Source organism: Gopherus evgoodei, chromosome 4 (genome assembly GCF_007399415.2).
Source record: "Gopherus evgoodei ecotype Sinaloan lineage chromosome 4, rGopEvg1_v1.p, whole genome shotgun sequence".
NCBI classification, from domain to species: Eukaryota; Metazoa; Chordata; order Testudines; family Testudinidae; genus Gopherus; species Gopherus evgoodei.
The window spans coordinates 99,540,720-99,567,176 of record NC_044325.1 but is presented as its reverse complement, the minus strand read 5'-3'; the positions used below and the strand labels follow the sequence as shown (position 1 = coordinate 99,567,176).

General features: G+C 43.7%; 1 protein-coding gene across 5 annotated transcripts in view; it reads right to left on the bottom strand.

Annotated features, from left to right (window-relative positions):
• Positions 1 to 22,846, bottom strand: part of BTBD10 (BTB domain containing 10) — a 51,228-nt gene extending 28,382 nt beyond the window's left edge. The window contains exons 1-2 of one of the 5 annotated variants that reach the window (XM_030560334.1): positions 11,569 to 11,628; positions 7,739 to 7,896 (exon numbers count right to left, since the gene is read on the bottom strand). In XM_030560334.1, coding sequence (XP_030416194.1) covers positions 7,739 to 7,818 — 80 coding nt within the window. In that variant the 5' untranslated portion in view covers positions 7,819 to 7,896; positions 11,569 to 11,628. Of the gene's footprint in view, positions 1 to 7,738; positions 7,897 to 11,568; positions 11,629 to 22,526 lie in introns of those variants that run through there. The other 4 variants (XM_030560338.1, XM_030560332.1, XM_030560336.1 and 1 more) reach the window with 4 other exon arrangements.
• Between the last annotated feature and the right edge of the window lie 3,611 nt (positions 22,847 to 26,457).

The following is a 26,457-nucleotide window of genomic DNA, read 5'->3' as shown; positions in this document are numbered from 1 at the left end:
TATCCTATCTACAGTCAGCAGAAGATCAGTGCCAAATTATCCAGTCTCAGACCTTAAGGGACTGAGTCACTTCACCCATGACAAAAAATATGAAGTATAATCCCTCTGATCCAGGGTAGTTTGGGCATATTTCAAATGTCTACATATTAGAAGATGCTCACCTTCATATATATATTCTAGAATACACTCAGAGGTCTTTGTTTTGCCCATGGGAAGGGTCATTTCCAGTACTCCTCCCTCTCATTTTGGTCTCATCTCAGCACAGTGAATACTGAAAGACTTTAGTTGCTGTGACAGCAGCCCATAGGGAAAGCACCATTCAGGCAACCCCTTCTTTGGAAGTATGGCTGGTGAAGGAGTTAGTGTCCACCACTAAAGATGTAGTGTTCCCTAGTGGTTCAGTGACTCTTCAGCCTGGGATTTGTGATAGACATGGATAAGAGCTCTCTGCACATCCATTCCTCTCAGCATTATGACCAGTTCTACAGCAGATGCACTTTGCTGGTATAGATATGCTAGCCTGGCAATGCACATTTAGTGTGTATGCAGTTTATACCAGTAAAACTTAATTTTGCTGGCACAGTTCCAGACTCCCTCCCCTAGTGAAACATGCAGAAGTGAAGTTTTGCCAGTCTGAACCGTGTCCACTATAGGGGCTTTTGCTGGCACAATCATGTCCATGAAAAAATCAGCCCTCATTACACCCATGACACAGCTTTTGCTGGCAAAAGTTTGTAGGATAGACTGGCCTCTCCCTCATTTGATAGCCCATTTCAAGACAGTAAAGGGGAAGGTTCATTCACATCAAGAATGCCTACAGTAGTTTACAAGAACACCACCCTTCAGATCCTCTCATCCAACAGTATTGGACATTCTCTGCTTTAAGACCGCTGTAGACATATTAACTGATTCAGTACTGAGAGACTTCATTTCAGAACACTTCTTCACTTATTCATCCTTAGAGACCGCAACAGTTCCATCTGCCATCGCATCATGTCAGGGAATTGTTAACCTGCCTGATTCCTCACAGCACAATTTTTATTGATGTTATCCACTATGGGTTCATCATGGAGTCCAGTCTAAATGCTTTGGGTGCAACCTGAACAACCTCTCAGCCCAAGATTTATGAGCTTAACAAGTTTAAAAGTGGCACAGACTGGATCTGCAAATTGTTTACTATGTTCTGTTTGTAAGTCAGCAGCACTACCCAAGTCATACAGCTGGTAGAGACACTCAATATCTAGGTCAACCGACTCAGAACTGATTCACTTAGCAAATGTGATCTGGCCCAATCAGTATTTTTAAGAATCTACAGCCACCAACGGATTCCAAAATGAGACCTGTTTGCTGCTTAAACAATACTCCTGGGGGAATTCTGCTCACGTTTTAAAATTCTGCATATTTTACTCATGAAAATAATACAATACAATCAAGCCAGTTTCAATTATTTTGGTAATTTGTTTAAAAATACCTGTCAGTATGTCTGTAACAATACAGACAAAAAAAACAAACCATATTTCCTGAATCTTTTTTGGACAAATAGATTCCTTACTAGGCAAATTAATACAGAACTTTGAGTAATAATTAATTTCAACTACAATACAGAAATGTATTTGCTGCACCCTTCAAAAGCAGTGCAAAGACTTGGGGGGAGTCAGGAGTAACAGAGGAGCTGAGGGAGAGGGAAGTAATTGCTGGGAAAGAGCCTGAGTGTTAACTTGGAGAGTTGTTGGGTTGTGGCTGGGAGAGCTATTGAACAGGGTGTGTTTGTTTTTGCAAGTGGGGAGGAGGTCTGTGGGGAGGGGAGATTGTTAGGAAGCCTTCCCCATGCAGACCCTGGCTGACCCCTAGCCTCTCTCAATCAGGGACATCTGCCCCATCCCCACGTGTCCCTGTACTCCCCTCTGTTCCCATGTGTCCCTCCACCCCACTCAGCCACCCCTCCTCCCCCGTCCCCACGTCTCTGCACCCCTCCCCTCCATCCTCATGTGTCCCTGCACTCTCACTCAGCCAGCCCCCTCCCCTCATGTATCCCTGCACTTATCTACCCCATCTGGCCCTATGCCCCCACTCAGCAACCCCTTCCCCATGGGGGCCTGCACCCCTTCTCCGCCAATTCCCATGTGTCCCTGCACACCTATTGAGCTCCATCCCAGAATGTCCCCCCAACTAGCCCTTCTGAACTCATCTATAACTTCCCAGCAGCTCCATGTGCCCCACACTGTCTGTCCCTCCATATCCTGTGCCTCCTGACTTGGCCCCACAGACAGGGCACTGTGAGGAATGCAGCCTCTTCTCTTCCCTATCTGCAGCTGGGGCTGCTCCCACTTGGGAGCTGCTGCTCTCTGTTCTGGGGCCACTGTGGTCCCTGGTGGGCAAAAGGCATAACTGGAGCACTTCTCAGCAGAATGTATTTTCTGCTGAGAAAAAGAATTCTGTGCAGCATATTAATTCTGCTTGTGTGCAGTGGTGCAGAATTCCCCCACAAGTAAAACAAGCCAGAGCTCTACAACAGGATAAAGAAGGTAGCAACTCATCCTGTAGATGCCTTGTCCATAGGATGGGCTTAGTCTGAATATCTATTTCCCCTTTTCCATATATATCAAGTCTTAAGTTATAAGAGAGAGACAGGGCACTCAATACCCTCCATGCCTTCTCTGAGGTCTCCGTATCCCAACTTCCTGCTCCTAACCAAACAGCTTCAACTTGTCCTTCCAACTGCTTCTTCTTTCCATGTCCGGACTCAGTACCGCAGCCCAGAACACAACAACTTTCTGTGGCATCCTCGATTAGCAAACTCCAGTGAATAAAGAGTTGTCAAATTCATCCACCCCACTATCCAGTAGGCACCCAATAACTTTCAAAGCCTATCTTGGTGTGACATACTATACCCCAAACTAGCATCCTACAACCCCCATAGTCATCATTCATATATGGTTGTGATATTTCATACAAAGCATGCCATGGAAGATATCACATGAAAAGTCATGTTCTGCTGAAACCCATTGTTCTGTCAAAATATGTATATCATTAGCATGTATGAAGTTATAAGACTCTGCTGTATGGTTGTCATTTAAACATGTTGCAAGTTTGGGAGTCATCCACCACTAGTTCTCCAGTGACAGCAAAGCGGTGATCCACACCCAGGAGGGTGTTAAACAACCATTAATTGACAGGGGAGCTATAAGCAAGGAATTCACAATTCTGTAAGAGAATTGTGCACGCATCACACAATGGGTAATTGCTCAAATCTGACTCAAAGTCCACCAGAACATGTCTAGGCTAATGCTTTCCAGACACATGGAATGAGGATATAAAATAGGGGACAGTGGCATCATGTTTTACCTTTCTCCTCCCTCACTGATGCTGGAAGCAACAAGAATGCTAGGAAGACAAAGACTTGAACTGAGGAGACTTGGTCCCAGGCTTAAAGGGGAAGCCTGTGTATTAAGGACTGTAAACTACTTGCAACATCCAGTGGAGTGAGAAAAACTGTTTTGATCCAAACACTACCTAGTCTAATAAGGTTTAAGATTCAGACTGTGCGCTTACCTTTTATTTTCTTTGGTAACTGTCTCTGACCTTTTCTCCCTACCACTTATAATCACTTCAAGCTTATCTTTCTGTAGTTAATAAATGTGTTTTTATATTTTATCTAAAACAGTATGTTTTGGTTGAAGTGCTTGGGAATTCTCAGCTGACAAAGGCTAGCATGTGTCCACTCCACATCAAGGGAGAGGCAGACTGGGTAATGAACTTATACTGGTCAGGCTTCTGACCAGGGACAAACAGTATATTCTGGGGGTGCAAGGCTGGGGGCATGGGAGATTTGCTAGTGTCTTTCTCTGTGTGATTTGTGAATGGCTCAGGGAGCATTCATGCAATTTAGCTGGGGCCCCACATGCTGTTGTGCTAAGTGATAACAGCAGGTGGCTGATTTTGCTGCTTGCCACTAGCAAATCATTCTGAGAGACAGTTCAGGATGAAGAGTTAAAGGGGCACAGCAGTACCCCACTACCTGGTTGTACCCCAGGGATTCTGTCACACTGGACAACTCCAAAAAAAAAATTAAATTGCATTAGAAAAACATCACACAAGACAGTCACAATTACCTCGCTCTTCTGGCAGGATTGCAATCTGGGTGTCCAGAAAGCACCATGACATTTCCGCTCTTAAAGCAAGGGTGGGCAAACTACAGCCCAGAGGCCAAATCCAGCCCTTCAGACGTTTTAATCTGCTCCTCGAGCTCCCACCAGGGAGCGGGATCCGGGGCTTGCCCTGCTCTGCGTGGCTCCCAGAAGCAGCAGCATCCTAGCTTGATGAGAGTTAACACGAGTATGTCTTGTCAAGCTGGGAATCATACCCTCAGCTTGAAGTGTAGATGTACCCTGTGATGAGCTACCACAACTGAATACTGAGCTCAGAAAGGGAACACACAGGCATTAACTTCACTTATGGGACTGAAACATTTCAGATCTGGGTTCTACCTGTAGGCTTTTTATTTTTATATTTTAAACTTGAGCAAAATCTGTTCAGCCATTTTCTTTTTACACCTTCTCTATGTTCAAAAAATAACCCAACAACATTCCCGACATTCCATTTGCTACATTTAGCAAAGCACAAAGTGAATGAGACAGAATTCTGAAGTAGCCCTTGTCCAATTATAAACCTTGTGCAGGACGATTTGCAAATAGTTCTAGATCATACAGTTCCTTTTTTACACCTAGTAAATTGCATAAAAACTATATAAAAATGCTAAGGTTGGTTGGTTACACACAAATCAGGAAATGCTAGTTTGTTTGTGCATGCAACCTTAACTTTACTCCCTTGTTCAGATGGATGAGAACACAGTCTAGTTACATTACTACCATGTGCAATTTCTCAAAACATTTTTTCCCTACCATGATGTAAAGTATATCCTATATAGCGCAAGATGAATGAGGCTGGGGTACTCAATCCTCATAACAAGCTTGTGCCTTGTGAGTGAAAGCCTTAAGTTTGTGCCCTAAAAAGCATTTTTCTACGACCATTAGCTCTATGCAGATTTTAGGTTCTTCTTTTGCAAAGAGCATCCAGTAAGTTAAGAGTCATAGACTGGTCACCTAAAAATACTAATTCTATTCTTTAGCTCAACTTTTGGACGGCGCACACATTATTTTCTAGTAATTCAGTCCTTTTCCCTAACACACTACTTTTCATATATTTCAAAGTCTCAATGTGGTAAAGACATAGGAAATAACTTACACTGAAAAATAGTCTATCAGCTGACACAATTAACTCAATTTCTCCTTCAAAGTTTACCAAAAGCTAGCTATATTATCCAATGGTCAAATGTTAGACTGCATGTTTTCCCTTCAAAATGTACATTAGAATATTTTTGGCATATTATACAGATCTATAACCTGTAGAGCACTTAGCACTACCAAGTTATTTATCTTTAAGAGAAAACATTTATTTGCTTGAACTTACTTTAATTTATGCTTCATTTTAGAGATATTAGCGCTCAATAATATTAATTCAACTGCTTTACCAGATGCATATTTGGCTGAAAAACAATTATGCCAATTGCATGTCTTCCATATCTCCTAATGTAATATTAGACTTTATATTGTAAATTTAAGTTATTTGATACAGCAATATCTTGTTACTGAGGGAGGAAGGTTTAGCAAATTATAATGGGAATATAACAATCTGGTCTTATGAACTGTATTTCTAGCTCAACTGTTGAATCACTGTGTGACTTGATAATCATTTAACAACTGAATGCATCAGTTTCCCCACCTGTAAAATGGATAGTCTAATACTTACCTAGCTGAGCAGAATGTTGTGAGGTGTAATTACAGTAATGTTTAATAACGGCTCAAATCCTTGAACAGACACATATATGTGAAGAGAAATGTTGCTAGAAAAATGTTTGCAACTTAAGCTACTGTCTCGTTTAGCTTCTATTCTGAATAGAACAGCTGAAAAATAAATTTACTCCCTAAACTGTCTTCAAATTGAGTATTTACAAAGCATCTCAACTTGAAAAAAATCCATATTTAGTAAAGAACTCATTTAACAGTCAAAAGCAAGCAAGTTTGCTAAGCAAACAAAGAGCCATAAAGAGTGAAACTCATATAAGCAAATATTCATGCATCCTCATGAGCAAGCTGCAATTACCCCAACTGTGCTGTTAAACAGTGCCAGCTCACTGAAATAATTACCAGGGAATAAACTGTCTGGTATCCATCCCAACTATTCAGGTATCCACATCACAAGCGACCAACTAAGTGAATTCATAATTCATTTAATTTGGAGGAGACTAAGGGCTTGTCTACATCAGAAAGTTGCAGCGCTGGTGAGGGAGTTACAGCGCTGCAACTTTGAAGGTGTACACATCTGCAGGGCATCACCAGTGCTGCAACTCCCTGTTTGCAGCGCTGGCCGTACTCCCGTTTTGTCTCGGGTGTAGAGGATCCAGCGCTGGTGATCCAGCGCTGGTAATCCAATGTAGACACTTACCAGCGCTTTTCTTGACCTCCGTGGAAGGAGGAAGCCTCTGGTAATCAAGCTGGTCTCCTTCCCCGGCTTGCTCTCGCGTTCCCGGAACCCCGAGCAAGCAGGTCTCTTTCCCTGCGGTTTGCAGGGTGGTTTGGGGAACGCGAGAGCAAACCGCGGCGAAGCTGGTCTCCTTTCCCGGTTTGCTCTCTCGTTCCCCGAACCCCCGAGCAAGCAGGTCTCGTTCCCTGCGGTTTGCAGGGTGGTTCGGGGAACGCGAGAGCAAACCGGGAAAGGAGACCAGCTTCGCCGCGGTTTGCTCTCGCGTTCCCCGAGCAAGCAGGTCTCCTTCCCTGCGGTTTGCAGGGTGGTTTGGGGAACGCGAGAGCAAACCGCGGCGAAGCTGGTCTCCTTTCCCGGTTTGCTCTCTCGTTCCCGGAACCCCGAGCAAGCAGGTCTCTTTCCCTGCGGTTTGCAGGGTGGTTTGGGGAACGCGAGAGCAAACCGCGGCGAAGCTGGTCTCCTTTCCCGGTTTGCTCTCTCGTTCCCCGAACCCCCGAGCAAGCAGGTCTCGTTCCCTGCGGTCTGCAGGGTGGTTCGGGGAACGCGAGAGCAAACCGGGAAAGGAGACCAGCTTCGCCGCGGTTTGCTCTCGTGTTCCCCGAGCAAGCAGGTCTCCTTCCCTGCGGTTTGCAGGGTGGTTCGGGGAACGCGAGAGCAAACCGCGGCGAAGCTGGTCTCTTTTCCCGGTTTGCTCTCTCGTTCCCCGAACCCCCGAGCAAGCAGGTCTCCTTCCCTGCGGTTTGCAGGGAGGTTCGGGGAACGCGAGAGCAAACCGCGGCGAAGCTGGTCTCCTTTCCCGGTTTGCTCTCGCGTTCCCCGAACCCCCCTTGAAGCCGCCCAACAGCGCTGCAGTGTGGCCACATCTAACACCACTTACAGCGCTGGTTGCTGTAAGTGTGGCCACTCTGCAGCGCTGGCCCTATACAGCTGTACTAATACAGCTGTAACAACCAGCGCTGCAAAATTTTAGATGTAGACATGGCCTAAGAAACAAACAAATACAAGTGAAGATTAGGAAGACTGATAATTGTTTCAATAAAACTAATTCTTTCAAGTGACATTTTTAACTAAGAGTTGCTTTAAAAAGAGAAGAACTCCCACATTCATGACAGGACTTGCCACAATCAAATACAGTTGTCTTTAGAACGAGATTTACTGTAGCTCTGAGATGCGATAGATTGTATATGGCACCTACCCTGAATGTTTACAAAGCTTAACGGGGTCTATTTTGCAATTTCCGATCCCAATTCTCTGGATCACTGGAGTTACTGTCATAAGGATGAGGCCGTCCTGCCACCCCACTGCAAGCTTTCTTACACTATTGCTCTGAAAAGCACACTTGCAGCACTCAACCTACATTAAAAGAGCAGTGTCGATCTTTAACAATGCCATACAGAAAGAAAGATTAAGAATTCAAAGTGCTCTTTGTTAGTTTATATTAATGAATACAGTATATTCTAGTTTTTATATTCTTCAGTATCCATGGTGCAAAACAGAGCTTATATCTCCTACCTGGCCTGCTGATACCGACACTAAAATTATGCTTTCATTATAAGTGTAATCCTGTATAATTTAGTAAATAACTTTAAATTTGACTTAATTTATTCCATTGTGTGCAGACAAAAGGTTATTAATTAGATGTTACAAGCACAGTAGAAAGACTTTTCAATATAATTTTAACTACATAAAGTTAATAATTCAGAAACAAACCATTTGTCTACTAAAGGAATCCTTGAATAGGAATAGATTTGGATTTTCTTAGGTATAAAATGTTATCGTCTAACAGTTAATGAACAGCTAACTGTTCATCTAGCTGAAATGGAATTAAAAGCACCAACTTTAGAGTTAGCAAATAGTGACATTATAGCCTATTCTCAAAATCCCAACAGAAAGAATCATTTAAATGTTAAATATACTGAAAAATCCCACAAATTCTAGAACAGACATAAGAATTAGATGTGAATATCTTAAAGTAAAGACTTTGTAAACCTGCATGCTTAAATTGTTTCTCAAACTGAGAAATGGTTTTGTATATGACTCATCCATTAAGAGCACTTTTAGGTAAAACATTAAACTTATGACTGATAAAGACATAATCAATCCAAAACAAGTGACATAAAACAAGCTACATCTAGAGTAGACAATACATTCTAGAGAGATTTGCAAAGTTTTTGAATCAATCAAGTAATTCTTCGCCATTAGAAGGACATGCTTTACCGATCATGTAAGCAGTTAACGTAATTTACTTTTAGTCTTCATACGATATGGAAAGCCTAGAGAAAATTATTTCAGTAAGAATCTGCTACATTGGTTTGGCCAGATTAAGCTGAATATTCTGTGATCTTGTCTTCCTCTGACTTTTCACTGTTATTCAAGTTTCATCTTTTATATATTTTAATAATGAAAAATTACTCTCAAAACGAACGAGAATGTCAAAAAGTTTCTATTGCCCAAGAAGAATTTAAAATGTCTTGTTGCTTGGAAAAACTTCCAATAAAGACAAACAGTAAAACACAAGACTCTTGGACAGAGTTAGTTAAGAATTCAGAAGACAGAATTCGGTTAGTGCAGAAGACTGGAAAAGCACAATTAATTTTTAAATTAATTTGTGAATTATGTTTTCTAATTTGTGATGTCCATTTCTAACAAATGAAAAGAACAAATAGTTCTAAAAATATTTACTGGAAAAACTACTTAATATATGTAAGATCATCTTTTTCAGCTAGCTGTTTAATTAGTCTGCACCATTATCAGTACTTACAGATATGTGCTTAAGCTTTTAACTTCAATGGGATCACTCAAACACATGGTTAAGCATATGCATAAGCATTTATAGGATTGGGGTCTTAGTATCTTAAATGTTCAATAACTCCTCCATATATTTCTTCACCAAACATACAGACTAACAAAAATCAATGGTTGGTGTGAAGAATGAGGGAGGGAGTTGTATGTAATTTTTAATATAAATATCATATGCCCTGATATTAACCTGCCTGAACACCAGAGGTTAAATCAAAGGATGCTGTGAAGGGGGAAATCCACAGGAAACCAAACAATGGCAAATACAATGTTCCTTGAGGGAACAATGGGAGGGGGTGCCCTCAAAAAAAAACAACAACAACAACAACAAAAAAACCTCTGGCTTCAACCAGGCCAGAATGGCTTCTCCTTCCCACAGTTGAACCTAGGATCAAAGATGATCCCCAACCGTCATAGATGCTAGAAAAAGGAGGGACTGAGTGAGAAGCCAAAGGCTACGGAAGTTGTATCAGTGAAAGCTAACGGACTGACAAATGCAAAGACAGGGAGCCTGCTGCCACAGGACAGGCTGTTTCTCCCTGATAGAGACAGTTAGCTGGGCTGAGGGGAACTTACAAAGCTGGAAAGGAAGGTTTAAGGTGTAAGCCCCATGTGTGTAGGCCCTATTGATTTTACCCTGTGCTGTACGCACTTCATAACTTTGAGGAACAAATAAATAATGCTTTGTTTTGAAGACACTGTTTCTATATCACTGAAAACTTATACTATCACAGGTTCTCGAATGGAAACCACTGCAGATCTCAAAACCAAGTTGTGTCATTGTGGTCATGAATCGGAGAGCTGAAGCCCAGAAATCCCATCTAAGAGTGGTTTGACTGCAGTTACACCTTAAGAGAGGTACAGGAAGCCAGGCAGGTCACCTAAGTGGTGCACTCAAGAGAGCTAAAGGGGCCTAAGGTACAATTTGCCCTGTAGTCATAGCAGTTTGACTTCTGAAATTGTAGCTTTGTGAAACAAAAGAGAATTATAGCATATCCTACAAATCAACGTAACATCTCTGTATAGCACACAAAGCAAACATAGAAGCAAGAGTATTCAAGTTTTCGGTAGTAAAAAGCATTTTGACAGTATCAGTGTCAAACCCGGTTAAAGCAGCAGCTGAAACTGCTATCTCTCATGATTCACAATTAGATGTCAAGATAAACAAGTTAATGTGTGTCTGCCCAAAGAGGCAGGAAGAAAAAAAATATCTTAAATTTGTCTAGTTATTAGGGCAGAAGTAGGCAAACTACAGCCGTGGGATTGTCCTGCCAGGCCCTTAAGCTCCCAGCCGGGGAGGCGAGTCCCCGGTCCCTCCCCTGCTGTCCCTCCTCCCCCATGGGCTCAGCTCACCATGTTGCCAGTGATCTGAGCGGCAGGACTGCAACCTCCTGCTGGCCTGCCTCGATGCTCTAGACTGCGCGGTGGTGTGGCTGCCAGTCCTGGTGCTCTGAGCAGCATGGTAAGGGGGCGGGGAGCAGAGGGGTTGGATAAGAGGTCCCAGGGGGCAGTCAGGGGACAGGAGGCAGTTGGATAGACGTGGGAGTCCCAGGGGGCGGGGGTGTGGATAGGGGTTGGGGCAGTCAGGGGATAGGGAGCAGGGAAGGTTGGATAGGGAGTGGGGTCCTTGGGGCGGCTAGAGACAGGGCATCCCAGGAGGGGGCAGTCAGAGGACAAGGAGCAGAGGGGGTTGGATGGGTCGGGGGTTCTGAGGGGGCAGTCAGGGGGTGGGAAGTGGGAGGGGGTGGATAGGGAATGGGGGCCAGGCTGTTTGGAGAGGCACAGCCTTCCCTACCTGCCTCTCCATTCAGTTTCGGAACCCCGATGTGGCCCTTAGGCCAAAAAGTTTGCCCAGCCCTGTGTTAGGGGATGCTAAGTTACTGCAGCAGTAAAAGAGCTCAAAGACTCATTTTATATGTTAACTGAAAATTTAGGTGGCCAAAACATGAAGTGTATGTGACTATTTTATAACAAACCTAAAATTATGTATGTTATTACCGTATTTACCATTCATCAAACAGCAATGTTTTTGGTGCTTAATAAAGGAACCTGCAATCTAGTTCAGACTCAGAAAAAAATGGATAAGATACTGTCCGTTTCTGTATGAGCTGATGGTGAATTTAGTAGTAATCTAAAGCATTCTTTAATGTTAATTCATAGGTGCAGCATGCCATATATTTTCAGCTCCCAAATAGTATTTAATGAATAAAAGATCTTTTTACATACCACATTTCACCTTGAATTGATACAAACTGTAAGCATCACTGATTCCATTATTAATGTGGGCTCACTTCTGGAATGATAAGCAGCAAGTTTAGCAATAATGTATCTGTGTAGTTTAAGACAGGAAGTAAAGAGTACTTTTTCCAGTTGAAACTACACAAGGAATTTAGGCAGGCAGGCAGAAGCGTAAATAGTCACACACACTAGAATTTGGCCAGAACACCAATACTCCTATTCATAGGTATTGTTTCCCCATCATTGATGAAAGCCTGTCTCATTTAGATCTGTTCTGAGCATGACATGGTGCTAAGAACACCTATACTCTATATACTCTAGCATTCTTGCCAGAACTACTGTTAGTTGTTTTTCCAAATTACTTGCTCACTTTACACCCCATATTCTTTATGGAAATAGGCTTATGATATGGATATGGCATAACAGATATATTTGATGCAAGATGGGGCTTGTAAGGTATCGTCGGAAAGGTTATAATTTACCGAATGTGATTATCCAATTTTTATGCAGGTATCATTTCTGTATCTAAAGTTAGGAATATTGACTATGTATGGATGAGTATTTGGGAGACACCCACCAGACAACAGCCTTGATGGGCCATTAGGAAGAAACATTTAACTTTGAATATACTAATCTCTCTCCTTCCTAAATGGCATCCTGGGACATTGCGGTGACACTAATAGGTCAGGTGGTCCTCAAAGACTCAGGGACAGAAGGGTCCAATATGATCATCTAGTCTGACCTCCTGCGCAAAGCAGGCCACAGAACCCTACCCATCCACTTCTATAACAAACCCATAACCTATGTCCGAGTTATTGAAGTCTTCAAATTGTGGTTTGAAGACCTCAAGCTGCAGAGAATCCACCAGCAAGTGACCCATGCCCCACACTGCAGAGGAAGGCGAAAAACCTCCAGGGCCTCTGCCAATCTGCCCCAAAAGAAAATTCCTTCCCGACCCCAAATATGGTGATCAGCTAAACCCTGAGCCTGTGGGCAAGACTCACCAGCCAGCACTCAGGAAAGAACTCTCTGCAGTAACTCAGATCCCATCCCATCCAACACCCCATCATCGACCACTGGGCATACTTATCTGCTGATAATCAAAGATCAATTGCCAAAATTAAGCTATCCCATCATACCATCCCTTCCATAAATTTATCAAGCTTAGTCTTAAAGCCAGGTATGTTCCTGTCACCTGGTACTAAACACCACCTTGGACTTCTAGTAATTTTCCACTAAAAGGAGGGGGAGATCAAGACTGGGAAACAAAAGATTCCCAACTTATGTAAATCTTATTTAAGGCTGGGGAGTGAGTAGATCTTGGTTCACTCTTCACTGAATTCCCACACAGCATGACTGCTGGAAACACCTAAGGAACAAGGACAAAGGGAAAGGCAGTGGAATACTGAACCCAGGCTGGAAGTGGGATCCATCTGGTCTGTGAATAAGATACCTGAAGATTTAAGCTGCAAGCAGGGTAGCTAACCTTCAAGAATTTCTGCAACCTGTTCCACAAGCAACATTTAGGGTGAGAAATTATTTCTTGAAACCAGTCTCTAAGATTTTACGCTTAGTATGCATGTTTTGTTTTATGTGCTTAGTAATCTGCTTTCTTCTGTTTGCTATCCCTTATAATCACTTAAAATGTACCTTTTATACCTTTTACAGTTAATAAACTTATTTCTTGTTTATAACATAACCCGGTTTGTGCAATTCATATCAGGGTGAGAGGGGGAGGCAAGAAACTATGCATCTCTCTCTCCACATTGAGGGAGAGGGTGAATTTTTATGAGCTTGCACTGTGCAGACTTTTCTATACACAGCAAGACAATATTATTTTGGGTTTACTCCCCCAAAGGGGGTGTGCACTTGAGTGCTGGGCAATTTCCTAGCTGAATCTTTCCAGAGAGAGCGAGTTGCTTGCAGACTGTGTGTGATTCTACAGCTGATGCGTCCCTACCTGTGTGTGTGCGTGCACATGCTTCCAGGGGCCGAGAGCCTGATTCAGCAAAACAGGGAGAGCGAGCCCAAGATAGCAGGGCAGGCAAGCTCAGTGAAACTCAAATACATCAGGTGGCATCCCGGACAGGGGGTGGGGGAGTCTAACCCATCACTATTCTAGACTATATCTACACTAGGAGAACTTTACAAGTATAAGTATACCAGTATACCTTACCGGCAAAGCGCTCAGAGCACATACAGAAATAGAACAAAACTGTGCTTTGTAGGAGTATAGTAAATCTACACCACCCCGAGCAAAACAAGCTATACTCATAAAATCACAGATTTACCAGCCCAGTGTAACTGTGTCTTTACTAGGGGCTTCTTGTGTTACAGCTGTGTCATCAGAGATCATGCCTCTTCACACTCCTGACTGACACAGCCATGCCAGCAAATATCCTAGCCTTGGCACCCTACTCTCCAGCTCAAGCCAGCTACCCTATCAGAATAAGTATGCAGCAGTTAATTTCAAATTTTTATTAAAATTTACGTTTGAATATTAAACAGCTCTCAATTTAACTTTTACACTGGAAAGTGATGCAAAAGAGGCCAAACGGACTAAACTGCAGTTGAAGTGGCAGCCAAACTTCTAGAGGAAAAGGAGCAATTTAAAAATCTGCCTTTTCTCCTTCAGCTTCCTCATCCTCCCTTACCTCTCTCACCACGTTCATCTTTGTTCTCTCCATCAACATTCCCTCTCTCCCTTCATTTAATGTAACAGACATAGGGATTGTGAGTAAGTTTGAGATAGTAGATCTCTGTACCACCGGGAGACAGCGTGCAGCTATGTCATCACCAAGAAAGCCCAACCTACCAGTGTCCCCAATCATATACTGTAACATAATGTTTCAATGTAACACATAATTAATAACCTCTTACACAGGAATTCTTCCCAGGATCCTGCATTGTCCTTAACTGGATGCTTCAGAGACAGGAAAAACTCTACAATGCCTGAGGCTTTCCTATACCATGGGGAAAGTACTTACTTCCTGACCACAGTTAGCAAACAGGTGACGCCCTAAAGAATGAGGATTTTTGCCACTGTAATTGTTTTAAATCATAGCTAGTGTAAATAAAGATGTTATTTTTACTCATCTAAATTGCTGTCTGCATCAGCTTTTTTTGTTCAACTTTATGCCAGTCCAAATGACATTTTTCAGCTCCTACTGCTCTAATAAGACCAGGTCATAGGAGAAATGTATCAAAAGATAAAAAACAGTGTTGATACCACAGAGAGAAGCTGTGCGCTAGTCTGGACTGAATGAGAAAACATTTGCCAGTTGAGAAATCTTAACTAATCTCGCTAACATTTCACTGAGGCAAATCCACTTTTACTGCAGTTAGTCTCCCCTGGTAACAAATAGGCTTGGGGAAAAACAACATTAAAAAAGATGACAGATTTCCACTTACACCAGGGATCATCTTCAGTAAGAATCTGGGATGTATACCAAAGATATACTTACAGCCACACACATAGAGGGTCAGACATTGATATGGACCTAATTAGCCTTTAAGATGGTAAAATGAGTTCTGTCTTGCCAAGGAATAATGTAAGTAAGTTCATAAGGAGAGGAACTCCGATTGCACTTTGTACTTCATTTGGCAAATCAGAATACCTCAGCCAGGATGGGTGTGTGGTTACCATGTTTGCCTCTGTTCTCACTGCAGCGTCAACAGCAACTTAGTCTCTAGATGCCCTGGGTTTAGCTTCCTCAGGCAGTTGATAAAATAAGGGGGATAGTTTATCCCAGATATGGAAGACATAAATTAGCTAACAAACTCATAGTTGTATGCACATTAATTTGACAGAATACTACATCTTATCTTGGCAATCAGGATCAGGAGAGAAGGAACAGATTTTTTTGACCCATCATGAGTTGTATGCATTGCACAACTGAGAAACTTGGGATTGGGTAAGAATATTTGAAGCCCTTCTGTGTAAGCGGTTACGCTGGTCAGCTTTCAAATACGGGGAGGTACAGGCTTGACAAGAAATTCACAGTTGGTGCTTTCTTTCACTGGCTGGCTATTCTCACAGCCTCTTTCACTGGAGGTAACAGAAAGACTATTTCTGCCTCTTCACCCCACCCTCCCATCACCACTGACTCCAGAGCCAGAAACTATCAGCCATTCTCAGATGTTCCTGGAAACTCATGAAATATGAGATGGAGAGACTAACATTAGGACCACAGAATTGCCTGGAGTTAAAGATAACAACAATGGCAGTAGGCGCTCAGCAGTAAGTTTATGAAAAGCTTATATTAAGTAGTGGTCCCCAAACTGTGGGAGCACACCCCCTAGGAGGGCACGGAGGAATGTTTGGGGGCACAGCAGGGCCCAGGCCAGCCCCCATGGGGGGCAGGGAGGAAGCACCACCCAGCTACGCTCTGTCCCCAGCTCCACTCCAACCGTGACTCTGGTCCCCACTGCAACGCCAGCCCCGCTTCCAACCACAGGCTTGCTCCCAACCATAGGCCTGCTCCCAACCATAGGCCACAGCCCCACTCCGGGGGGTGGGGGAGAGTGGTGAGAAGGACCAGGTTGGGGAAGGGGGCGTGCATCACCAAAAAAGTTTGGGGACCACTGATCTAAGCTCTTGAGCTTCCACTTCAAAGCGAAATGAACCTGAAGGGTTAAGGCAAAGACGTCTGCTGAGAAGATGCAGTCATTTTTCTCCAATATATAAATCTAACAGGATGAACTCTTATCAGCTTTTTTGAGGGAATCTGTCTTTTGGATTCTAGGCATTGTGCCCACATCTCCCAACAGGGCCAGAGGACTAGTCATTTGTATAGCAGAGCCACCTCATTGTAAAGCAGAGGGATTCCACATATGGCCTTTTAAGTGTTTACAGCATCACCTGAACGGAAAGGAGTTGATAGTTCTTGAAAGGAAAGCATCACAGGCTAAACCTCAGACTCCATGCTGAATAGCAATGAAGTTGATCCCAGGCACCAGAATCCACCTCTCCAAGGTGTGGTATATTTGACACATGGAAGGGAGAGGCAGAAGATTCCCTGTTTTGTGCCACAAAGGAAAAAAACCTAACCCAGTTAAAATGGCAGCAGACAGACTTAACTCCCAATAACAACTCTCTCTGTTGCCCGGTCCTACAGGAAAAAAAACAAAAGAAAGAACAGGAAAAAAAAGGAGTGGAAGTGTCAGAATTTTCAGTGTAACAAACAGACTCTTTGGCACCTGGGAGCTGGACATAATGCTATCAATCCTCCCTCAGGCACTGATGCTGAAGCCCTGAGAGGCCTGAAACAGATGCACTGAAACACAATGAAGCAAAGGTGTCCAAAACCAGATGGAGCGGATGCTAGAAGGCCTCTAACATAGAGAAGTGCCTGGCATGGAAGATAATGCAGCACCAAGCTGGCTGTGATGGGGTGGCCATTTAATGAGCACCCCCTCTTAGCCAGGGGTCACTTTGCAGGCCCCCTGCCACTTTTAACCTCCCTCATGTGAGCCCCTTAATTGCTGCACACAGATTTTCATGTAGATATTAAATCAGCCCCAGGCAAGCATGGCTCAACAATCCGCAGGGTCCCAAAATAAAAGTTCATCACCACACTATAGTCCATACTTCGCTCTGGTGTCTTCTTTCTCAGTCAGAGCTCTTCTTCTGTCCTAGTCTGTTCTCACAGCCCATCCTCCCAGCTCTTCCTATCCGGAGCCTACCTTCCTAGGCCTTCAAACTTCTAGGGTCAAACTCCATCTGAATTTCCCCACAGGAGCCTTCTGCTCCCTGTGCTTCTCTGTCACAGCTCCCTTGGTCTCAAGTCTTCCATGCAGGAGCTATTCATACACTGTGCAGTTTCTCCACAATTTTCTGAGCTTTTCACTGCTCTATAGGGCAATCACTGTGATCTCACCACAGTGTAGCTGATTCTGTAATCAGGGACAGCTAGCACCGGGCCTCCAGTGGCACACTGATCTGTTACACTGGCTATGACATCAAATCAAGTTGTGAGACACATGGCTCCATTTCTTCAACTCCAAATAAACACTGTGCAAGCAAATAATCCTCTAAAGGTTCAATCGGTCTTTCCACATTGACACTGAAGCCAGTGTTGAGCTTGACAGAGCAGACATCTTCCAACTCTACATGTCAGATTTTGGGGGATGGAACTATGAGATTGAAGAGTTCTTTGGTGGTAGCTTAGCCTAACCCTCAGTATCAAATGTAAGTGATAAGTCCTTGGACATCAAGCTTTTGCTGGCAAGGAAGTCTGCTGGATGCCTGTTCCTGATTCACCAGATAGGGGCCAGGTACTGCACAGTGACTGCTCCAGTTGATCAGTAAGAGGACAATATTCAATTAGCCAACAGGTGGAATTTAAGTCTAATACCCCAAGCCCTAGATGTATGATTGGTAAAAATCTAATACAGAGAAAGCAGAGTAGGTACAGAAAACTCATCTGTTGCAGACAGTACCCTCAGAGGTATACATCTTAAAGCTGAACAACAGACTCACAGTCGCACAAGGAAGTCTCACTGGAGCCTGGAACATGGAATTCCCAATGAGGCCAAAATTTTGACAAAAGTCACGTTATTAAATATTCCAAATTTCTAAGTTAAAATACCAAACTTCCAAAAAGGGACAGACAGTCAATTTGCTGCTCACTGTCTACAGTTCTCGGAAGAATATGAATAGCAGTTGAACTGCACTCCTTTATATATCCTTAGCTGGGATGAGATGAGGAGATAAGCAGGTGTGCTTACAGTCCCAATGACATCGGCTTTATAAGACGTTCCAAGTGAGCATTTGCCATTGGCACGCGCACACATCCTACCCCACTTACTGTGAAGATCCATGTCTGTTGAATAAATTTGCTGAAGACCTAATACACATCTGCTATATAAAAGCTACTTTATGTGGTTGTATATCAATCATAATTACTTATAAAATGTTACTAAATTGACACTGATCAAAGCCTAATTGAGAAACACCCCTTGCAATACAGCATTAACTAACATTAGGTTAGGTGAGATGCAAGTAATTCAGAACTTAAAATAGCAGCCATGTATTCTACAGTGATGTTAAGAAAACTTCCCCTCATGAATAAACAATAGGTGGCAGTAGAGTAAAACTGACAACATTTTCACCTGTGTAACAGCAGATGTAGAAGAACAGTCTTAAATTTCACTTTATTGCTACTGCAAGAGTCATAGAAGTGTCTAGTCTCACAACAGCACGCACCTAAAAGCTTGCCCTCCTACTTTTCAAAGGACATCTATAAATCAGCTCAGTGAAATTCAGTCACTCAGCCTACTCCTATTGATTTCAATGGAAGTCGGAGTGGGCTCATCCTACATGAAAGCAAAAACTTGCCCGCTACTGCAGGACCATATAGAATAGCAATTCACAGGTGAATCACTCATCTCCAAACTTATATGCAGGGCTAGATGTCAAAAGGCCAGTCACAACTATCAATAGTTCAGCTGCCTCAATAAGCGAGAATACCATTCCAGCAGAACCATAATTAGTTCAATACTACTCAACATCAGTGACAAAAGGATCATGGCATAAATTTTGACTCACTGCCCAAGAGCCAGGAAGGGTTTATAAAGGAGGAAGTTTCAGCAATCAATGAGCTAATGGGTATTTCTACACGGCAAAGAAAAACCTGCGGCTGGCCCATGCCAGCCAACTCTGGCTTGCGGGACTCAGACAGCAGGGCTGTTTCATTTCTGCATAGACATCCAGGTTCAGGCTGAAGCCCAGACTCCAAGAGCCAGGTCCCATAGCTCAGGCTCCAGCCTGAGCCCAGAAGTCTACACAGCAATGGAACAGCCCCTGAGCCTAAGCTGGCTGGCACGGGCCAGCCACAGATTTTTCTTTGCTGTGTAGACATACATAAGGCTTTGGGCAAAAGTTTTAGCTGTGTGGATGGAAGAAAATGTCCAGTCTTAGAGATGCCATACAGGGAAAAACTGCTAGATTTACACACACTGGATATTTCGGAGTGGAATGAGAATAAGTCAGAATGAAACCAAGACTGCAGTGCAAGGCACTAAGAAAGGGGAGAGAAATTTAGGGAAGTGAGGGGAGAACAGAAACAGTTCAGTTTTGGCTGCACTGTCAGGTTGAACTGAGAAATGTATATACCATCACTGTTTGTGATGTTACTGTAGTTTGTTGGTCCCAGGATATGAGACACACAATGTGTGTCTCATATCCTGTGTGTGGTTTAGGCTTGAATGCTAGTCCATTCCACCAAGAGAAGTTAGTCCAATAAAAGACATTACCTCACCTACCTTGTCCCTCTCAGATGCATATACATAAGGTGATGTACAAAGATTTTAGTCTGGATAGAAAGAGGCAGTTCTGAAGTAGCAAGGAAGATCTGTAAATCTGCATAAAGATGATAACTAGAGCCTTGCTTTGAAATTAGATCATCCAGATATAATGTGCAAAGGGGCAAGAGGACTCCAAGAGCCTTGTAGTACCCCCACTGAACATTGGAGCAGGGATGAGGAGTATCCTGTGAATGAAACATTGAAGAAGCAGTCTCAGGTAAGAGGAGAACCAGTAGAGGGCAGAGCCATTGCAAGCCAAAGGAAGGACAAGATTTTAAGAGCATGACTGATGTCAAAGTCAGTCAACAGATAAAAATGACAAAGATGGAGTACTTGTTCATGAATTTTGGTGAGAACTAGTCAGATGAGTGTGTACAGGGAGAGTCTGGAAAACCAGTAAAGTGCATGAAACAACAATGGCTTATTGCTAAAAGCAGTTTCGCCAGCAGTTTCAGATTAATCAAGGCAGGAGGGGAGGGGGTTTGAGGTGCCACAGAAAGGGCAGCTTGACCCTGCGTCCTTCCTGATAAGAATTGTGTTGAAGTTGCTGATACATGCATTTTAGAAGAGCAGGATGTGCCTCAGGAATGTCTACTGGGGGCCTCAGGGCTACAAACTCTGGAAAAACCCACACCTGATTAATCAATAATCAGAAGGAACCTCTTGCCTGACCATTAAAACTGCTTACTTAACAAGTTTTCTTTAAGGGACATGTCATTCTATTACTAATGTATAAATAAGGGGGAAAGTTTGAGGTAGTTGGACTCTTTTGGACTCTCCTTCTGGATATATCTTGCGGTCCCCACCGGCAGACAGAAGACTTGGCCACCAGAAGCCTGCCACTGTGTCACTCAAGAGCTACATTCATCTCTGGTCATTATCAAGGGTTGGGGGTATTTTACTAACCTGTTGCAGACGTGTGTAAGTAAAGTTTAGCTTTAAGTGAAAGCACTCGTGGTATCCTGTTTGTGCCAGCCATCTATCGGTCGGACGGCCATGTCTCCCGATTTATTTCTTGACACCACTTCACACAGAGTAAAAGTTACCAAGAGCTTTGGGTTGAAAGAACCCCAGGTAACAGTGAAGTGGGCATTTCCCAAATTGGAAAGGGTCAAGGATGGAGTTGAAGGAAAAGAACTCAAGACAGGTGCTAGATGACATTCCATGATCTTAGAGATGAAATGGAGGAAGGCGATGAAGTGACAGCTGGAGAGGTGAGTGGGGTTGCGAGCGGGTTTTTATGCTATGTTGCTTGCAGCACTGGTGATCAACTGCATTTTACTCATCCAAAAACTTGCAACTGCATTTTGTCAAAGCAATTTTGTCAGAATACAACATTGTACATTTCAAGTGACACCACAGCACAGCATTACTCTTTGAAAACAGACACTTCAGGGCAAGGAGGCATTCTCAATAGTTTCAGGAAGCTCAGCAGAAAAGCTGGAGTTGCTGAAGAAAACATCAAACCTAAGAATTCATCAAGGTAAGGCAGAGTTGCTGGTCAATCAGTACATTAACCATTATATATCTTATGGCAGTGGTTTTCAACCTGTAGTCTGTGAATTCCTGGGGTCCACACAGACTATGTTTAAATTTTCCAAAGAGGTTCTCACCTCCATTTGAAATTTAGGGGTCTGCAAATGAAAAAAGGTTGAAAACCACTGTCTTATGGTACTAGAATAGGATTTCAGATTACACTGTAAAACACTGACAAAGTCAGCATCACCGAAAACAAATCTCAAATCCAGAAGAATCAGGGACAGGCTACAGGCTTAACACCACCCCACCATCTCATTGTTTTTATCTAGCCACCCACTGAGAGTAATTCAGTTTGGTGTTGAGAGAGCAGCCCCAAAAGCTAAGTGTCCTGCTTTAAGTGACTGTACACAAAGGAATGTTTCACTGTTCACTAGTCATCACTGGATGGAAGGGATGTTAATTTCATAGGAACCTGAAGAACTACCCTTTACAGTTTAATCACTGGCACACAAGAGAACAGAGCTCCTTTCAATCCCCAATAGGAAATGCAATTCTGACACGTGACAGACAACCTTCATTAGCACTATTTATTAATAGTATCTCCAATCATTTCATTCAAAAGCTACTAGTCTGACTCGCCAACTAATGGCATCAGGAAACAAATCCACTGTTCATCTTCCCAGAACGCAACATATCAAGTGTACAGGGAGTACCTCAGGAACGATCATTTATAATGAAGTAGCACCTTATAGACAGTCACAGCAAACCTGCCACCCGGGGGTGGGGAGCGGGGGAGAGATGATCAGTGCTTTAAAGGGCGCAAAGCAGGCAACTGAAAGGGAGAGGTCATCTATCTACAACCCCGCCACGCCACCCCCAGCCCCCGAGACACCCCACTTGTGCGCCCCACGTAGGGTGACCAGACAGCAAGTGTGAAAAATCGGGATGGGGGTGGGGGGTAACAGGAACCTATATAAGAAAAAGACCCAAAAAATCGGGACTTCTGGTCACCCTTCCCCACCTCGAAGCCTCCGCTCCGCGCCCGGAACCTCCAGCCACCTCCCCCACACAGCTCCGCTCCCCCTTGGCCCGGCTCAACGGCCCACTCCCGCCCCCATAGCCATCCAGCCGCTTTCCCCATCCTGTCGGCCCCTGCTTACCCTGTGGGACCCGGCCGACCCACCTACCCGCCAGGTTCCGGGACAACGGCGGCCTCGCTACCAGGCTGGGGCTGCTGCACTTCCCAGGCCCATCGGCCTCGGCTCGGTCGCTGCAAGCTCCTCCTCTCGCGAGAGAGCGGGGAGGAAACGGGCAGGGGTGAAATATCGCGAGGTTTGCGCCGAACGCCGGGTATCGTGCGGGGGAACGTAGGGAGCTTGTTGGTTTCCAGGCGGACTGGGGTCGGGGCCGCTGCCTGGTGAAACTGAAAGCGAGGGCGAAGCCCGGGTCGAGGCGCGTGTCTGTCGCCCGTGTGACGTTCGGTGCCCCAGGGGGCGGGCTGGGGAACCGGATGTGCCACCGGGAGGTCACCGGTCCCCATGGTGACAGGGCGGTGCCCAGAGCCGCTGGCAGCAGGCGTGGGACAGGCCGGGGGAGGTAGCGTGGGGGCGGTGCAGCGGCACGTGAGGGACGGAGGAGTGGGTGGGGGGAGTTGGAGGAGCGGGACCCGGGGACGCCGCACAGGGGAGGTTTTCCGGGGGATTCGAGCGGGCGCGTGGGCGGGGGGAGATTGACGGGCAGGAGCTGCCCCCTCACCCTTGGCGCAGCGGGTTACAGACCATGGGGGGCGGGAATGAACCTCAGAACCGGGAGATTCTTAGTTCTCCGTGGCAGCTAGCGGCCTTGGTGATGGTAGGGGGTGAGGAGGACGAGAAGCTTGAGAACGATGATCTTTGGCTTATCCAGCCTCTGTTAGCGTGGCTATGGGGGGCATGTAGGAACCTACGGACAGGTCGCTAGCCTGCTGTCAGTTTCACCCACTCGGTTGGCCGACATCTCCTCCCAGCGGTCAGACTGCAAAGAGTTTACAAAACAGCATTCTGTAAGTAAGAATGACAGACAGGCCGGAGAACAGAGACATACCAGTGTTGTTCTAGTTGTCATCTTTATTGGGACAATTTGGCATACCATCTGTAATTTGTGGCTGGGAGCGATGTCGTTTTGCCACACACTTTGGCTCTTGAATTATGGGTTGTCACAGGATCAGCCATGCTGATGAGTTTTCATATGCGTGTCCTTATGAAACCAATACCATAGCGTTAGATTTGGATCCTGGATTTTGAATACCGTGGTAAATTGAGCTGGTCTAGATCTGTGGTTACAATTTTGTCCCAATTCACAAAGTATAATGAAGGAGAAAGTGGATATATAGATATATCAGTACAGTAGCTGTGAAATTACTCTGTTCTCTCCCCCATCTATATGGATCTTTATGTTTCTCAGAGCAAGAAAAATGGATAGAAACTAGTTTACTGATGGTGGAAAACCCAAGCTGAGGCATACAAGTTGAAGCGCAAATAAGTACCTATGTTCATAGATTCTCTCTTCTCTTCTCTCTGCAAACATGCTCCAAAAGCTGTGGGGGGGGTGTTGCTTCATCGCATTGCCTACATAACACACGCTAGCATTTCTTGCATAGAGGTACGTTCATCCTTTTTCACTGAGCTCACCCATATCCAAGGTTTCTTGAGATACCTGGAACTGAACATCATGACACCTTCCTTCCCCTAATTTGGTCCATTTAGAAGTCCTAGACATACTGATCAAGAGCAAGTCATTGCTGGTTGGAGAAAGAGAGAGAAGAGTAACTAGCAATCCTTAAAAAGCAACAAAGAGTCCTATGGCACCTTATAGACTAACAGAAGTGTTGGAGCATGCGTCTGAAGAAGTGGGTATTCACCCACGAAAGCTTATGCTCCAATAATTCTGTTAGCCTATAAGGTGCCACAGGACTCTGTCACTTGTTACAGATCCAGACTAACACGGCTACCCCTCTGAGAGGAATCCTTGTAATAGAGACTGTCAACACCATGTTTGAAAAAGAGATACTACCTCCCACCTTAAAACTTGCTATAGTCTCCCATTCCCAAAGAAACCTTTATGACACATAACAGATCTGTCTTGGTACCAAATCTGTTTCTTAGCAAGCTAATCTCAAAGCACGTACGTACAAACTTCAATCTTAGATCTGCTCCATTCTGGCCAGGAATAAATCTGAAACACTGCTAGTGGTGCAGATGAATAGTCTCCTGCAATCCATGGATAAAGAACATCTGTTTCCATACACTTAGACCTCACTGTTATAAGATACTTGTCCCACTTAAGAGATGAGACAAGGGTCAAGGGAAATGATTTGAAATCTTTCCTTGAAGGCTATGCTCAGAGGGTGCTGCTGAACAACTACTTTTCCACCACCACTTTTTCCATATTTACATATAGATGCTATGAGAAACTGACACTTTATGGGCCCCAATGCCAATGACCAAATGATTCTTGACTCCCTTAATCCTTTATAATATATACGACCATCTCGCAGCTATCTCCATGTTTAGCAGAAATTAGCACATAGATGAGAAAAGACTTGGGTGATGTTAAATCTAAACAAAATGGAGGTTAATCTTTTAAATCTGATCAAGAGAGGGCCTCTACCAGCTCCCAGTTCATTTCAAGAATGAATTCAAAATCCTATTCTTAATTTATAAATCCTTTAAGACTGAGATTGTGCTATGTCAGGGATCACCTATCCATCCATGTCTCTCTTAGACAGCTATTGTTATGTTCCACATGCTAGACAAGCTGTTGTTTGGTGCATGCTCCATATGAGAGGAGAATAAACTGACCCCAAGCCTGAGTGCACTGAGGTCTAAACTCAGTGCTCACCTCTTTTCTAAGGATCTTATCCAGTATTATTTTTAATTAATTATTTTATATTAGGATAGTGCCCAGGCTGATACTTCAGTCACTCCCATCGTACTGGGCATTGTACAAACACATACAAAAACAGTCAATTCACCAAAGAATTTACAGTCTAAAACCAGTGGCCTCTTCTCCCTTAGACAGCTGGAAGAAAAGAGGATGGAGAGAGAGGAAGAGGAAAGAAGGAAATGTAGGGAGATGAAAAGAATAGAGCCCCCTTTGGACATAATCTTGTACATTTTAATAATTGTTTAATTCTTAGAACCATGTAATATGAACCATGGCAGAATTGTTCCAGTAATATGCATGACAACCTGAGTTTGCGGGGTACCAGATATAAGAATGCATTGCTAGCATTCACTTTGCAAAGGATGATGTCATACTAGTGGAGAAAGTTCACCAAATTGGCTCTGATTCCAGAGATTGAAACTCAATATAATCTTTGCCTGATTTGCTCTTTTAAATTTGCTCTGAAGTTTCAGTGAGTTTATATCTCTGGCCTTGCCTAATGCATTATCAGGGCTGAGTTTTTGGAACTAACCTTTTCAGATAGGGAATCATAAACAAATAAGTCTTAAACTTTACATGAGATACATGCATGAAGCTTTTTTCCCTTCTAACATTAAATGGCATATGAGAAACGAAGCTTAACTACTGCATGCGGCAAAATGTGATTCAGTTAAATGAGCTCTCACTCTCTGTCCTTTAACAACAGAGAGGTAAACCAGACTATTCTGGAAATCAATCATTAGAACACTAAAATGGCAAGAAAGCCAGCACAAAAGACAAAGTAATTAGAATCAAGAATGTGCTACCTAGGCAAGGAGTCAAATGTTACATGCTGTTTAGGAAGCAGTCTCAGCAATATTCAACAGCAGTATTTAGAGGAGACAAGGCCAGCAGCAGCAAAAAAAACAATTGTTTTCTCTACTGACCTTACGATTTCTTCAGTTTTTATTGGAGTATATTTTGCATGCTTTCATTGCTGTACTATCGTTCTGCTTCCCCTGAAAGTAAAACAATTATTGTGATATTAGTTCTGTACAGCTTTTAGAATTTCTATTTTGGGAGTATTCATAACCTCTGGCAGGAGTCCGCATCTGCTGTGATTGCTGATTTAATTGTGCCCATTGTTTCAATAATAATTCAGTAGTGATTCGTGTATGGAATATTTAT